The sequence below is a fragment of the Tympanuchus pallidicinctus genome, unplaced genomic scaffold (assembly GCF_026119805.1).
Source record: "Tympanuchus pallidicinctus isolate F22 unplaced genomic scaffold, pur_lepc_1.0 scaffold23, whole genome shotgun sequence".
In the NCBI taxonomy this organism is placed as follows: domain Eukaryota; kingdom Metazoa; phylum Chordata; class Aves; order Galliformes; family Phasianidae; genus Tympanuchus; species Tympanuchus pallidicinctus.
The window spans coordinates 10,815,384-10,831,555 of NW_026294740.1; the positions used below are offsets into that span (position 1 = coordinate 10,815,384).

At 39.1% G+C, this 16,172-nt stretch overlaps 1 protein-coding gene across 9 annotated transcripts in view; it reads left to right on the plus strand.

The window, feature by feature from the left end:
* Positions 1–16,172, plus strand: part of LOC128082957 (mutS protein homolog 4-like) — a 42,304-nt gene that overhangs the window by 23,747 nt on the left and 2,385 nt on the right. For all 9 annotated transcript variants that reach the window (XM_052687678.1, XM_052687677.1, XM_052687675.1 and 6 more), the window contains exons 4-18: positions 610–720; positions 1,099–1,214; positions 2,394–2,567; positions 3,008–3,180; positions 4,064–4,131; positions 6,999–7,073; positions 7,413–7,477; positions 7,945–8,114; positions 8,481–8,617; positions 9,030–9,133; positions 9,970–10,094; positions 11,898–12,098; positions 13,255–13,373; positions 14,965–15,093; positions 15,971–16,145. In XM_052687678.1, the coding sequence (XP_052543638.1) occupies positions 610–720; positions 1,099–1,214; positions 2,394–2,567; positions 3,008–3,180; positions 4,064–4,131; positions 6,999–7,073; positions 7,413–7,477; positions 7,945–8,114; positions 8,481–8,617; positions 9,030–9,133; positions 9,970–10,094; positions 11,898–12,098; positions 13,255–13,373; positions 14,965–15,093; positions 15,971–16,145 (1,942 nt within the window). The remainder of the gene's footprint in view (positions 1–609; positions 721–1,098; positions 1,215–2,393; positions 2,568–3,007; positions 3,181–4,063; positions 4,132–6,998; positions 7,074–7,412; positions 7,478–7,944; positions 8,115–8,480; positions 8,618–9,029; positions 9,134–9,969; positions 10,095–11,897; positions 12,099–13,254; positions 13,374–14,964; positions 15,094–15,970; positions 16,146–16,172) is intronic.

Below are 16,172 nucleotides of genomic sequence, written 5' to 3' on the forward strand. Positions count from 1 at the left end.
CTTTTGCATTTTATTTTTTATCTAATTTTTTATTTTTACCATTAGTTAATTTAAGGCTTATCTTGGTCTCAACAGGCACAAGAGCTTATGGAACCTGGCAGATGTGAATACTTCTGTCATGCAGGGTAGTAGGATTCAAAGTGGCTGTGGTTTGAGAGTGCAGGTGTGAGAGAGGTTAGGCATTCAGATGGTGATGTGACCCATGAGGGCTCACTTGAAAGTTTGTGAGGGAAAAGTGAAGACCACGGATTGAACATTGAACAAGGCGTTTGTTTTCTCACACTGCCAAGTACTCACAGAACCGTGGTGTCCCAGGTTGTGAGGGACGCTGAGCTTCGGACACAAACGTGTTTTTGTATTTAAATAACTGCTTAAATAAAAGATAACTTCTATTTTTTTAAAATAGTTTTGTGTATTTGTATCTATATAGCTGCAGATCTATTTAGCTCACCAGTGTATAAGCATAAAGTATGGTCATTATTTACAAGATAAACTGTGATTTTAAAATATAAGAATTCCATAATTCTTTATTCCTGATACGTCATAGTGTACAGCTCTTTTAGATATGGATTTGTATTGAATTACTCGAGATTTTTTTTTCTTTTTCAGGTTATTACTAAACTGAAAATTTTAACACCTCTGGAAATAATAATGCCAAACACTTCTTGTGAAGCAGGGAACACAACAAAATTGTTTGCTTTAATAACAGAACATTTCAAAGTAAGCTCTTAAATTTTATTCTGCATTTTAGAGCTCTTGTTAATTGCATCTGTATGATTGTTAAGTCTTCTACAACTTCTGAAGCTTTAAATGCAGTCAGATCTTGTGTGTTTTCTGTGATTTCTGGCCCTTTGTTTTTACTGTGGTGCAGGGGATCCCATTGCAGCTCCAACATGACTCGTTCTGGTGCGGAAAATTACGGAGACAAATATATGAGCTAATTAAAGCAGACAATTTTGAGCTTGGCTCATTGAAGTCGTGCTCTAGCCAGTTGGTGGACTTTCTTGGGAGCAAAGATCCTAGCAAAAATAGAGAAGTCTGTCTGATGAAAAAATTATGTGACTTCAAATTATTTGCTTTTTTCCTCTGTCTTCCCAGAATGTGACGTTTACAACTGTCCAAAGGAAATACTTCAATGAATCAAAGGGTTTGGAGTATATAGAGCAATTGTGTGCGTCTGAATTCAGCACTGTTTTCATGGAGATTCAATCAAAGTATGTCGATAAGGAAAAACCATACCGTGTCCAGATAAGTTTTTAACAGCTTCATACATGCTCAGTACAAAAGCCAGTGGCTTGTTGCATTTTTTCAGAAGTTAAGAAGTTCTTAACATAACTGCTTATTTTGCCTTCAGGTATTTCTGAGGTACCCAGAAACTTAAAGATTTCAGTGGGTTTTTAGAACTTTCCACTTCCCTCTTTTCACTCTCTTCTTAAATAGGCAATTTAAAAGCTATGAATGCCTTCCAGTTTGACCTCTGCGAAAGATTTCCTTGTACCAGCAGTTTTCTGTGTACGTTGTGCAGAGTCTTCACTTAAGTCACATGTAACCACAGAAACACGCACGAGGTACATGATGTGGGACATCAGGGGTACAGAGACCCAGATATTCACAACCACTTGATTTCAGTGATCATACTGTACACATTGTATGCTTGTATCCTGGGGTGCATTAAAAGGAGTGTGGCCAGCAGGTTGAAGGAAGCGATCCTCACCCTCTACTCTGCCCTGATGAGGCCACGTTTAGAATACTTTTAGTTCCAGGCTTCCTCCCCAGTTCAAAAAGACAAGGATCTCTTAAAACGAGCCCAGGGGAGGCCACAAAGGTGAAGCAGGGCCTGGAGCAATCTCCCATGTGAAGAAAGGCCGAGTAACCTGTGTCTGTTCAGCCTGGAGAAAAGAAAACTGAGGGGGGAGGATCTGATAGATGTTTATAAATTTCTAAAGAGAGGTGGGAAGCAAATGGATGAAGCCAGGCTCTTGGTGGTGGTGCATAGTGATAGGACAAGGAGTAGTGGCCTAGAACTTGAGCATAAGAATTTCTGTACTAACATGCAGGAGAACTTCTTTATGCTAAGGGGGACAGAGCGGTGGAAGAGGTTTTCTAGGCAGTGGAGTCCCCTTTTATGGAGGTGACTTATTGTAGGGCACCTGCTTTATTTTAGCAGGGGGTTGGACTCAATGATCTCTTGAGGTTCTTTCCAACCCCTGCAGTCCTGTGATTCTTAGATGTTTGTGCATTTGTTAAAAATACTGCTTTTTCAGTGCTCTCAATCCCAGTAGCTGTCAAGCAGCAAGTGTCAGATGTTAAATGTGATTTCTTTGGTATACCACTTGATTTTTGGTAACTAAGTAGCACTATTCAACATTCATTAAAGATTATTTCTTTCCAAGGTACTACTGTCTTGCAGCTGCTGCAGCTTTGCTGAAATATGTCGAGTTTATTCAGAACTCCATTTATGCTCCAAAGTCACTCAAGGTCCATTTCCAGGGGAGTGAGAAAACAGCTATGATAGATTCATCGTCAGCCCAAAATCTGGAACTGGTAACAAATAACAGGGATTCTCGGTAAGGGCGTTAAGATTGCAGCACCTAAATCAAGTTTTTCTCATAAGTGTGTTTTACTGAAAATTACCCAATTTGCATTTGATTTCAGATAATAATATTTGTCCTTTTGCATGGCTTGTGTGCTAATTCAGATAGCTCAGTTGAGAGGAAAAGTGTGAACTGCAGTAGCAATGGAGTAATCCTAAAAAGATGAGCATGTTCTGAATGCAAGGGTGTTTCTAAGTTTTGATAAATGATAAAATGGTGGCTAATACTATATAAAACTGCATCTGACTTGGTAAACTGCTGTAGTTCATAAAATACACATGGCAGGTAGGAAGGTGCTGAGTACTCTGAAAGCATGCCTTGAATTTGCTGGATGCTTTTCCTGGAAATGTCGTTTGCTGTTTTCCATCATTATTTTTATGAATGCATTCTTCTTGTATGTTTTGTTCTAACAGGAATGGACACACACTTTTTGGTGTCCTAAATTACACTAAAACTCCAGGGGGAAGTCGAAGACTCAGATCCAATATCCTGGAGCCACTTGTTGATGCTGAAACAATTAAAACAAGACTGGATTGCGTTCAGGAATTTCTCCAGGATGAGGAGCTGTTTTTCGGTCTTCAAGCAGGTAGTAATTTATTGTTTGATACTTAATATGCTACTCCTTTTTAAGCTCTTTTTTCTAGTTTGTGACTGTGCAGTCTGATTCAGTGTGTTTGAAAAGTATTTTCTTACGATCGTCAGCAGACATTTCTGTAGCGGCCATTCATAACTTTTGAAGCCAGCTTTATTGTGATACTGTGACTTTTTTTTTTAAGTATATTTTGCAAAAAAAGTGAACTTACAAAGTAGATAAAAGTCAGTAAGCCAGTAGCTTTCTCATGTAATTGGAGGTTAGCTCTTGCGGCTTGATACAGTTTTGGAAGTGGTTTATTTGTTAAAAACAAATTAAGGCCTTGTTTATGTTTTTGTTTTCTTTTCCTTTGCCTCCTAAAACGTAATGGTCCAGACAAATATGAAAATAATACAGTCCCAGAGAGTACGAGTTAGGCCGCCTGAAGGCGTATTGTGTGAGCTTAATCCTTATCACAATAGAAACACGGAGGAGGAATTATTGGCAGTCTTGCACATTTGAGGTTTTCTTTTCCTCTATTTTTATTTCTATTCTTCCTTTGACAGTTAGACTGTTCTTACTTGTAGTTGTTCTCTAGCTCATATATACTTTGGAAGTTGCTCTAGGAACAAAAACATTACTGAAGTGATAAATGTCCCCCTGTACGATAATCACTGTGTCTTGGATACAGTAAGTATTGTGCCTAAATAACCTAGCAGATCTTTCTGTCTTTCGTTGTGTTTTTTTCTGGTAAATAGGAAGCTAGGATAAAAACAAATGGATTAGCATAAATATTAATAAATAATTGTGTACATTAAAAAATGAAAGAAGTGCAGGTTGTTAATATGATTTCCTTGAAATTTGTTACATTTCTGAGCTGGTTACTTTTGTTTTACAGTTATCTCCAAATTCCTGGATACAGAACAACTGCTTTCAATTCTGGTACAAATTCCGAAGCAAGATACAGTATGTTCCGAAACACACTTAAGCATAATGAGTTATCTGCACATTACAGGCAAAACATAAAATATGTGTCTATATCTAAAAATCTATAAGCAAAGGCTGCACTTACAGATTCATGGACTAATGTTATCACAGATTGTGAGTACATCGTGTTTTACGACAGGATAAGATTCTTAAAGGTGAATGCTATTTGGGTTTGCTGTAGTATGTCACCATAATGGAAGCAATTTGAACTTCAGAAGAGTTTGATTTCCTCATCTCTGCCCAGATTCCTTCTCACAGAGGCATACCCTTGATAATCATAGAATCAGCATGGTTTGGGTTGGAAGGGACCTTTATGATCATCTAGTTCCAACCCACCTGGTATAGGTGGAGATACCTCCCTCTAGACCATAATGATAGGATGTAAGGAGTTTTCATATATCTGTAATGTAACTTTTAGAGGTTAATACGGTTTTTGGTAGCCTGACGAAAATTGTGCATCTTCCTTACATGAAATTAAAATATCTCGTAGTTTACATGTAATATTACTTAATGGAAATTACTCTTCATAGCCTAAGAAATACCTTTGGAAAAGCTTCTTAAGAAGCACTTGGACTTGGCTTTGCTGTGTTTATAATGCAAAGATACAGATATATCTTCATCTGTTTACTAAATTGCGTAAAGCTCCAGAGGCAGAAATAGGAATTAGTTTCCAAGGTACAGGGATAGCACGAGCTAAGTGCAACTTTTTCATTGGGAAGGTGAGTGTTGTCCTCTGAGCAGCAGCCAGCTGACAGAACACAAGGTGCTTGGTTACATTGTGTGAGTGGTACTATGTGAGGGGGGGGTCCCCTTGGCACCGACTGTGCCAATGTGCAAAGAACCTTAAATGCTCAGGCATGTGTATATATGTGAGAAAGAGGAGACCTCAATTCTGAATGGTGTCTTAAAATCCTGCCTGCCTCCAGTTCTCAGTTTGACTGATACTTTTTTGTTAGCCTTTGAATGGAAGGCATAGTGAGTCAGCGTATTGGAGAGCTTTGTTCCCTTTTGTCAGTGTGTGATGTGGCGTTGGTAATTTCCCAGGAAATAAAATTAATCTAGGGCTGATCTGCTGCCATAGCACTTAAATCTGTGGCACTTAAATCTCTAGTACAAAAAAAAAAAAAAAGCCAGCTGTTTCTCTGCATCTTTGTGTATATGGCATGGGAACTTAGTGTGAGATGTTTCAAAAGATAGGTTTGCACTTTCTCCATGAATGTTGAATCCTAAAAGAACTACCATTATCCAAAATGGTTAGCCATCATGGTTATAGGCATTCATTTTCTTCCTTTGACCATGACGTGCATCAAGTATAGAGCTACACTAATAACACTAGTTCTAGTAAAGCTCCTGCAAGCACTGTGTTAGAAAAGGAATGTTTCATTATGAAATATCAGCTCTTCATAAACTTCTGTGCATCTCCTTTTGATGGTTGATTCCATCGTGGGACCTGCACTCCATGTTTTCTGAAGATTATCACTCCTCTGTTAGCATATTTAGTATTGCTTTAATCCTCTTCTTCTTTTAGAGAAAACAACTTTGCATAGATGGTAAGAATCGAAGAATCATTTGGGTTGGAAAAGACCATTAAGACCACTCCAGGTGTTCACCTATGAGATAAAGCAATAGATGCCCTCCACCACAAGGTTACAGTTTGTGTTATGAATGCATGAGAAGACATTTCACTGGAGGCCTTACTTATGCATTCGTGTTTAAAAATTGACACTGGATTTAGTTTGGAACCAAACAGTGTGTTTATCAATTTCTAAAGTTCCTCTCATGTAAGGAGAGAGATCCTTTTCTTCTTTTTCAGAGCACTACCTTCTCATGTTGGTAGAGTGAAACACGTAAGAATTCATGGCTTTTTATCTTAGATGTCTCTTTTGATCCATCTTCAGAGGCTCTTTCACATACTATTTGATGGTAACAGTAGGGAAATCAGCAAGTGTGCATTTCCATGAAGGAAATAATGATACTAATTTTCACAGTAACTGCTGTTACTCACGTTATATTGTGTCTGTATGCATGTGAAAATCATGTGCACACGTATTATCCCAGAGGGTATGAGAGTAATTTTCATGTATGTGTATGTATATATATATATATATATATATATATATATATATATATATGTTTACCAACACACAGATGCACTGTGCATGTACTTTTTTCTGCTTCCTTTTGTAAGATATCAGGATTATCATATCCTTTATTTCTCTCATCTGGAATTACAAGAGCATGCAGTGCAGTGTGTATTATATACGCTAATGGCAACAGCAAAATTCTTTATTAGAAATGTAGTGGGACAGGGATACAAAATAAGTTACAGAATGTGGTCTAAAACTTTTGAAGAGCAAACAGAGCGTTTAGCATTTACTGCCTTTTATTTATTGACTTTAACATTATGTGTACGTATGCCGAAGGACTGTCAGAACAGATTAGATTGGGCGCTGTTTAACAGTGTTTATGGAAAGGACTGAGCACCTTAATTGTGATATGTTGTGTAGTGGCTTTGAAAAAGTCTGTACTGATAACGTAGAAGACTAAAGGAAGTTTCCACAGCTTGTTTTAGCAGTTATTCTCAGAGCTGATCGTTATCTGTGCAGCCATAAGAAAAGGGCCACTTACTGCTGGGCAGCTGACTGCAGCTGGCAATACAATTTCTGTAAACATTTTTATGCAGTTGCACACCAAGCTGTCAGCGTGAGCTTATGAAGTATTTCAGCAGTTTTCACTAGAAGTTATCAGTACAAACCTTTAGAGTCGCAGTGTGAATTCTGCTAGTTACATACTTTCCTTAAATAAGCATTCAAACACTTCCTGTATTTGTAAAAATTCCTCAACAGGTTAAAACTGCTGAATCAAAAATAACTAATATAATCTATCTGAAGCATACCCTGGAGCTTGTGGAGCCTCTGAAAGTAAGATATGTCTGTCATTTTTTGGGTGTGAAGTAAAAGCAGTTAGTCCTTCCTACTTGGCGCATCTCATGAGATTTACCACTGATCTCACAGAGCGCAGTACTGCCAGCAGAGTCTGTTCTAACTTTCTGCCAAATGAAAAACAATTATGTGAGCCAGTATTCCTAAGAACTGGATTCTTACGTTATCTAACAAATATTGAACTGAAATTCCCACTCAGGTTCTGCAGGCTGCTTAAGCAACCACTGATAAGCTTTGATGGATTTAAGACCTTCTGGTCCTTTAAAAGCGCTGTGAAAATAGTTAACTGTGTGTGTTCACATTTTACTTTCTTAACAGGCTGCTTTGAGAAGCTGTAACACGTCCCTGCTAAAGGCCTATTACAATGCTCTTGAAGATAGAAGGTATTACAATAATTATTGTGAATCTTTGCTTATTTGTAGCAGCAAGCACAACTATTGTTTTGGCTAAAAGCTTGACTTTTGTGTTAAAATTCTGATTTTCAACTAGTAAACAAATGCTGGAAAAACCAAAGCAGAAGAACGGCTATGAACAGCTATTAACTGATGAACAAACTGTACTCTGTTAGAAATGATTGTAAGAAGGCAGTAGCAGTAGTGTCTTAGGAAACTAATGCAAAAGTAAACTGTTACTTATGTACATTTGGGTATCTATATCTCCCAAAGACTATCAGACGGTATTTTTTATCAGACTTATTTGTGCTATGTTTTGAGGTGAAAATGTGTATGAAATTTAATGCTTGTTTCAAAGATAGAGAATTTGCTTCGGTTATTTGTAATTTCAGGATAACAATACAGATTACAATCATAAAATATCATGTGGCTAATATGTGGCACTACTAATATTGCAGGTTTGGAATTATACTTGAGAAGATTACGACTGTGATTAATGACGATACGAGATACGCAAAAGGATGTCTGAGTATGAGGACCCAAAAATGCTATGCTGTTAAGCCAAACATCAATGAGTTCCTTGACATAGCTCGTAGAACATACACTGAAATTGTGGATGACATAGCAGGTATTTCCAAATGGAGACTTTCATTGTCTTGAAGTTCCAAGTCCATCGGGCATACAGAGGTCGTGTAATCCTATGCTACATGACCTTTTGATGTGGGAAACATCTTCACTGTTAGTATAAGCTGTTCATCACCGATGTGTAACTGAAGTGCTTATGGTACTAATGTTCAGGTTCTCCATTTGTAGATAAAAGTTCAATTTCATTTAAATGAGGATGAGCAATTATAGTGTGATCCCTGTATTTAAAACTCTTTTCCTCCTTTCTTTATCTGACGCGTTCAACCTGTGCGAATCATTTCCACAGTTTGTACAGGTAAATGTTTGTCAGTATAGTTGATTTGGGTCAAATAGTTATTTGTGTATGTAGGTATGATAACACAACTTGCTGAGAAGTACAACCTGCCACTGAAAACAAGTTTCAGTTCTGTGCGTGGATTTTTTATCCAGTTGAATGCTGATTGTTCAGCGTTACCCAACGGCCAACTTCCGTCAGAATTTACAAAGGTATCTGGACTAGTTGCATTTTGTTAATGAATTTTTGTAGGAGTAATGTATGTAAAATGTATAATACAGTAACAAAGCATATTATACAGCAGTTTAAACAGCACTTAAAATATTTTCAGTGAACATACCTAGAAGTAAATGAAGGTGTAGTTGGTACAGCCGCCCCATTTCTCATGCAACTGCATGTGACTACATTGCTTGTAATTGTAAAGCTGTGTATCTTGTGGATAACTGCAGTCTTTTGTAAGGATTTGTCATGAAAGTCTGTTTAGGAAAAAATGAAGTGATATTTTTCCTTTTTTTTCCCACATTTTTCCTTTTTTTTTTCCCTGTTTTTCCCAGATAGCTTTCTAGAAACTCCTCTGGCTTCTGGTTGTGGCAAGTTCTTACTGTTGGTTTGAACTTCCCATAGGTCACTAAAACGAGGAACATGTATAGTTTCACTTCAGCAGATTTAATAAAAATGAATGAAAGATGCCAGGAATCCCTGAGAGAAATATATCACATGACCTACTTGTAAGACCGTCTAAAACTATTAAATATTTCTGCTAACTGCATTTATTTTGTCCTACTCAAACTATTCACGTTTGTTTTTTTTTAAAGCCACCTTTGTGATGAATTATGGTTTCTTTTGGCAGTAACCCATGGTGAGCACTGAGCAGTGTCATAAGTGATGTCGGTGATCAAATGCATTACCTGAGAGAAAAGCAGCAACACAACGTGTGTGTTGCATTAAACGTCATGAAAAGGACGTGGAGGTTTATTAATAACAGAAGTCCTTGTCTTTAGTATTTCTTCACACATGACTTATCTACACAAAACGATACAGGGGATGTATTAATTTTGCAGTGTGGGATCGTTATCCTTTGAGCTGACAGCAGAGCTGACTATGTATTTTTGACCCTGCTGCGTGTTGTGTTAATCTGCTGGGTCAGAAGACCTGCTAGGTGTGTAATGAATTTTTGGAAATTTCTTTTTTTCTTTTTAGAAACCATGTGTGGTTTAGTGTGTGTTTTTGTTTGTTTGTTTGATGTTTCGTTTTTACTACGTGAAGGACTAAGAGGATTTAAGAGGCACCCTGAGGATGTTACTGAAACACATTTGACTCCACAGCTATGTTTTCAGTTAATTCTGTGTGTGAAGGTTTTGTAACATGCTTTTGGTGTTTGAGCTGTGCCTTGTATCTGATGGCAATAGTCGATCTGAGATCACTGTGTAAGATCTTAATATACTTCAAAGAAGCTCAGATATTCTCCTGCATTTGGTAGAGGTGATGGTGTTTTATGAAGTAATCTCCCATCCTGATGTATGCAGAATGAACATAATTAACTGTTAATTTTTTTTTTCTTAAGGATAGTGTGTAAGCTACTGAACGAGATCTATGAACACATTCATTGTCTGTACAAGCTGTCTGACATTGTGTCAATGCTGGACATGCTGCTTTCATTTGCTCATGCCTGCACTATTTCTGACTACGGTAAGTTAATCTTTTCAATTCTGTTAAAAACTAAATAAAGCCCCTCCAGTTGAGGGATATCCAGGCTGCTTTGTCTGGTTCTCAATTGCTAAGCCCATGTCATTTATCCTTCTGGGTCTCACTAGGCTCTAAGTGTCTGTGGTCCACCCTTGCCTGTTCTGTGCTGGTACTCCTCTTATTTCTGTGCACTGAAATGCTGTTCTTCCATTCAGCTGCTGTAAGGCTTCATATCCAGTCTTTTCACGACAGTTCCTTCAAGCATATTCATTTCAAGTCTGTGAACATCCTGCATTAACTTTTGTGTTCTGAAAGAACACTCTAATATAAACAGGTCGACATTAAACATATATATAAATAAGCAGCTATCTATTTTTCAGCTTCAATTTTTGTCACACCTTTGTGGAGTGCTTTTAGGGAGAGCTGAGGAATCCAGGATCATGTGCTGACTGATGTATTGTTACGTCCTGTGTCAACAATTTGGCTGTATCTGCATCGCTGCATCATCTGGCTTCCCTAGCCCAGTTCTGCAGTGTACAAACAAGCACACAGTCTTTAATAAATGCTGATTTGAGCTACCTGTCTCTACAGACAATGCAAACCTGAGGTTCCTAGCTAGAATGCGCTGCTGCATAGATACCAAATAAAAGCTGGTCTGGAAAGCCATCTCAGCAGCTGTATTAGCTCATCACTGCTGATGCTGCTGTGACGTTTCCAGCTCAGTAGCAGAGTTAGGTTTGCAGAATGACACTGATTCTTCGTGTTCAGATATTTCAAACACAGGAGTAATGATAGGCTTGAGTTGTCACGGTCTTTTCCCACCGGCTGAATCAGAGCAGTTCACATCAGCAGTTCATGACGAGACGGAAGCTGCTTTGCTTCTGCGGTTTGCGCTGCCAGGCCTGAGTGCGTCTCCACCCGGAGAAATGGGCTGCTTTCGTGGCTGTCGACCCGTTGCCGTTGGAGTCTGTCCTGCCCGGACACCGTGCTGTGCCACCTGGTGCAGGGAGGTGCTTCGGCAGGGGGTTGGAGCGGATGATCTCTGGAGGTCCCTTCCGACCCCTGCGATTCTGTGATTCTCTCTAAAAGCTACCAGGTAATTTGAGTTCCTCTGTGTTGGAACCCAAAGAACTGCTTTGGCACTTCTTTCTTGAAGGCTTCGGTGTTTAAGCAGCAGTTTTAACAACAGTTGTTAGTCTGCAGTGATGCCATAGAAATAAAATGGTCCTGGCTTGAAATAGTCGTACGTAGGAGCTGTAGGCACCCTTATTATCCGTACAGCAGTGTATGAACAAAAATAGAAAGAATGTTACTTTCTAGTTCCCCGTGCTGATACAGTAACAAACTTGTGTAATAGTTACAGGTGGAGTTCATGACCTCTGCATTTTATATGGTTATAGCAGTATAAAAATAAGTGACAAAAAGTACAGTACGTGCAAAAATGTTTCCTGTTTTCCCATTGGATTTCTTTTGAAGCTTCACTCTATATTTTTCTGTATTACTAGAGTTCTGTGCTGCTTATAGGGGAACACAAACATGATGTTAATTTTGAAATGTAATGTTAGTTTTGGGATTCTTTTTCTTTTTGTAAAAATAAATCTTGAGGACTTGCCTGATGATCAGAATCCATAGCTGAAGATAACTGGTAATTCTTGTAAGTGACTGCAGGAAAGTAAAAATTAGGGAATCAAGACCACAGAGTTTGACTTCTGTTCTGCAGAAACTTCATTTCAGAATGCACTGGTTCAATAACCGAAAGGTTTCTGTACTAATTCTGTGAAGCTTTATTATATCCTTCTCTTCCAGTTCGTCCAGATTTTACAGATACTTTGGCGATCAAGCAGGGATGGCATCCTATTCTTGAAAAGATAGCCATGGAGAAACCCGTGTCCAACAATGCATATCTGACAGAAGGTAGCAATTTCCTCATTATCACAGGACCAAATATGAGTGGAAAATCAACGTATCTAAAACAGATTGCTCTCTGTCAAATTATGGCGCAGATCGGTAAGACTTGACCGTATTCATGAACTTCCACAGCACTTCAAGTAGTTTCTAGTTAAAAATGTTTTTGCAGGCTAATAATTCGTCTTAAAGAATAAGATTCTATGTAAATAATAAAATACAATTGTAAGTACTTTTCCTTCTACCAGTGCCTATGTTGCTGAAGATGCTACTGTAGAATTTTGGGTCTGCTTATGGAAGCTTATGGAAGCTTATGCCCCTGGACTCGTCTGTGTATAAGAAAGCCTGGCTAGTTTCAGCTAGGAGAAATACAGTTGGAGGCCTTGTTTTATTTATTTATTTAATTTTTTTGGGAGCATCCTAACTCAGTCCAGCACCTCGTGCAAGCTTAATAGTGAGTGTCCACAGAGTGGGCCCACCAGGCTGCATATATATTTGTCATCCAAAAAGAAGAGATGAACTTGAGAGGACACCTCCATTATGTGGAGTAACCTGCTTTCAGCCAAGCAGAATTAATAGATCATATAAAAGCAATAAGTACAGCAATGCTTTATCACTAAAATTATAAAAGTGAAATACTTGTAAAGTCTGACTGTCTAAGCCTTGTCCTTATACTTAGGAATTCTTCATGATTTTTTTATCTCAAAGATAAAGGAAGATAAGGCCAGTAGCTCAGGAGAGAGGATCTAATGGGCTGAAATAAATGGTTGAAATTACTTGGTAGTGGAGAATAAAATTTGTCCAGTATGTGTTTTTGGATCCAATTCCAAACAAGTTCTTCAGGAATTACTCTCAAAAACATGAATTTAATATGGATAAAGGAGACAGTAAAATTAACAGATGGTATAAAGCTTCCTGTTCTTTTCAGTAAAACTAGTAATTCTCAGAGATTGGTGAGGCAGTATAAATTTGTTCTGTGGAAATCACGATTCCTTGGCTTAGTATCACAGTGGCTGCAAAAATGCAGATTAATCCAACAGGTCGTTCTGACTTTTGCATCCCTTCAGACTGACATAGCTTCAGACACGTGGTATCTTAAGGTTTTACTGATTGTTCAGGTATAGCATCAATGTAATATTTTTTTTTAAAGCAATGGTAAAATATGTTCTCTGAAGTTGTCTAGAACAAGATACATTCTCTGCAGTGCAAGCTGGCATTTGTCATGCTGATATGAGAAAACTTGTGTCTTGCTTTGTAGGTTCTTATGTCCCAGCAGAGTATTGCTCTTTTCGAATTGCAGAGCAAATTTTTACCAGAATAGGAATGGACGATGATATAGAAACAAATGCCTCAACATTCATGAAGGAAATGAAGGAGGTATTAAAGATAGATAATCTAGGGCCACGTGTCTGTTGTTACATTGGACGTGATTGAAATTGTAGTAGTATTTTTCCACTGAAAGAATGTACTTTGAATACTGTTTAAAAAAATCATCCTTCATCTTTTATCTGAAATAGTGATAGAGAACACACATCCTGTATAATGATGCCCCAGTCTGAGTAAAAATCAGTGTTCCATGGACAGTAATTCCAATGCTTTGTTACGTTTTGGAACCTGAAGGATTATTTGGCTAAGCCCTCTCACTGTCTTCTCCCAAACTGATATGCTTTTGAGGAAAGCAGTTACAGAATCATGAATTTTGGAGAAGATCATTATGGTCATGGAGCCCAGCTGTCAACCCACCACCCGCGTACCAAGTAGCCGTGTCCCTTAGTGCTGCATCTGCCCTCCTCTTGAAAACCTCCAGGAACAGGACTCCTCCGCTTCCCTGGGCGTCCTGTTCCAATGTATTACTGCTCTTTCTGAGAAGAAATTTTTCCTACTATCTGCCTTGAACCTCCTGTTACGGTTAAGCGGCCTCCTTAAGGCTGTTACCTCTCATCCTTTTGCTGGTAACCTGGGAAGAGAGGTGAGGTCCCACCTCGCTGTCACAGCCTCCTTTGAGGGAGTTGCAGAGAGCAGGAAGGTCTCCCCTGCGCCGCCTCTTCTCCAGGCTGAACAATCCCAGTTCCCTCAGCCTGCTCCCCATAAGACTTGTGCTCCACACCTGTCACAGCTTTATTGCCCTTCTCTGGACACTCTTCAGTGCCTCAATATCTTGTAGTTAGGGCCCAAAACTGAGCAGTACTCAAGGTGCAAATTCACCACTGCCAAGTATGGTGGGATCATTTTCGTGGTCCTGTTGGCTGTGCTATTTCTGATAAAAGCCAGGATGCTGTTGGGTTTCTTGGCCACCTGAGTACCCTGCTGGCTCATGTTCAGCTGGCTGCCAAATAATCTCCCCAGACCCTTTTCCTCCATGCAGCTTTCTAGCCACTCTCCCACAAACCCATAGTGTTTGATAGGGTTATTGTGACTAAAGTGCAGGACTTGGTACTTGGTCTACTGAAACCTCATACAGTTGGCCTCAGCCCATTGATCTAGCATACCCAGATCCCTCTGCAGGGCCTTTCTATGCTCAGGCAAATCAGCACCCTCCCAGCTTGGAGTCATCTGTGAACTTAATGAGGGTGCACTCAATCCCCATCATGCAGATCATCAGTAAGGACACTGTACAGGTCTGGCCCCAGAACTGACCCTTGAAGAGAACCACTAGTGACCAGACACTGCCTGGATTAAACTCCATTTGCCACCACGCTCTGGGCCCAGCTGTCCAGCCAGTTTTTTACCCAGCAAAGAGTACAAATGCTCAGTGGAAAAGAGGAAGGGTTGTAGGGTTGTTGGGTTAACCCACTGGTGGGTTAGGATTTACAGCCATTTGGAAGGGATGAACAAGTAACGCTTACGGATCTGACAGGAGTTTTTACATCTCTGATTTTTTATCTGGATAACACAAGTATTTCAATTAGTAGCAGGATTTTTAAAAGCTGCTTTCCTAGGAATGATAACTAATAAAATATTTTCCTAGATAACATACATCATACAAAATGCTAATGACAAATCACTCATCATCATCGATGAACTTGGCAGAGGTACCAGTGCCGAAGAAGGTATTGGCATTTGTTATGCTGCCTGTGAATATCTCCTGAATTTGAAGGTAATTCTGAAAAAAAAAAAAAAAAGTGTAAACTTTTAATAATTATTTTATCGTTCTGTAAGTATTGTGGTTTCACACAATTTAAATTTTATAGAGATTTCTTGCCTAGAAATGACATTTTTCATGACTTGTGAGCAGTAGAAGTTACAGTGACAGACAAAATGCTGACATATTCTGCATTCTGATCACGGGTCACCATCTTTTTTGCAGCTTGCTTGGTAACTTGCTTTCTTATCCTAGATAAGAAAAAATAGAAAAAATGCTGGCCCAGCCTCGTGCTGTTTGCAGTCAGTGCTTTGTGTGCTCGAGCCCTGGAGGGTGGAGGTTGCTCACTCTGAGGTGCTCGTTGTGTAGGTCAGAGGTTTGTTCCAAAGAGTGGCGCAGCGTGGATCGGAAGTTGCTGCTCTGTTCCAGTTACGTGGCTGGCCGTAGCTTCTTGTCAATTCATAGGGGTTTATAGATTCAGTTTCTTGTCACAGTTCATGCAGAGTACTGTTGTGGTTTCGTAGAGGAATCTCACCTGTTGTCTGCAGCTTGTGCCTCAGGAAGAACATCCCCTGAAGAAAGTGAAGCACCCAGTGATTCGAAATGCCCCGTCACACTTCAAAAGTGTCATGGGCTTCCTGTTCTACCTGCTGTTCCCCTTATGTTGAGAAAAGAGCTGGGGAGCCCTAAGTGGGAAAACACACTCTTGCCGACGTTAGAACTGATCACTTAGGTTTTTTTTTATTATTTGCATTATTCATACTTTTAGTAATTTAAATACAGCTCTTCAGAGTTGTGGACTTGGAGAGCTGTGAGACCGTTTTTCTTACTTGTTGTAATTTATCAAAGGATCATTTGAATCCTGAATTTTGTTTCTATTTTTCTTACTTAGGCATTTACTTTGTTTGCTACGCATTTCCTGGAGCTGTGTCATATGGATGCTTTGTATCCCAATGTGGAAAATTACCATTTTGAAGTGCAGCATGTGAGAAGCAGCGCTGGAAAGAAGGAGAAGATTACGTACACTTACACACTTTCTAAAGGATATACAGAGGAAAAGAACTACGGTAAGAGATTCCACTGTGACTGACTTG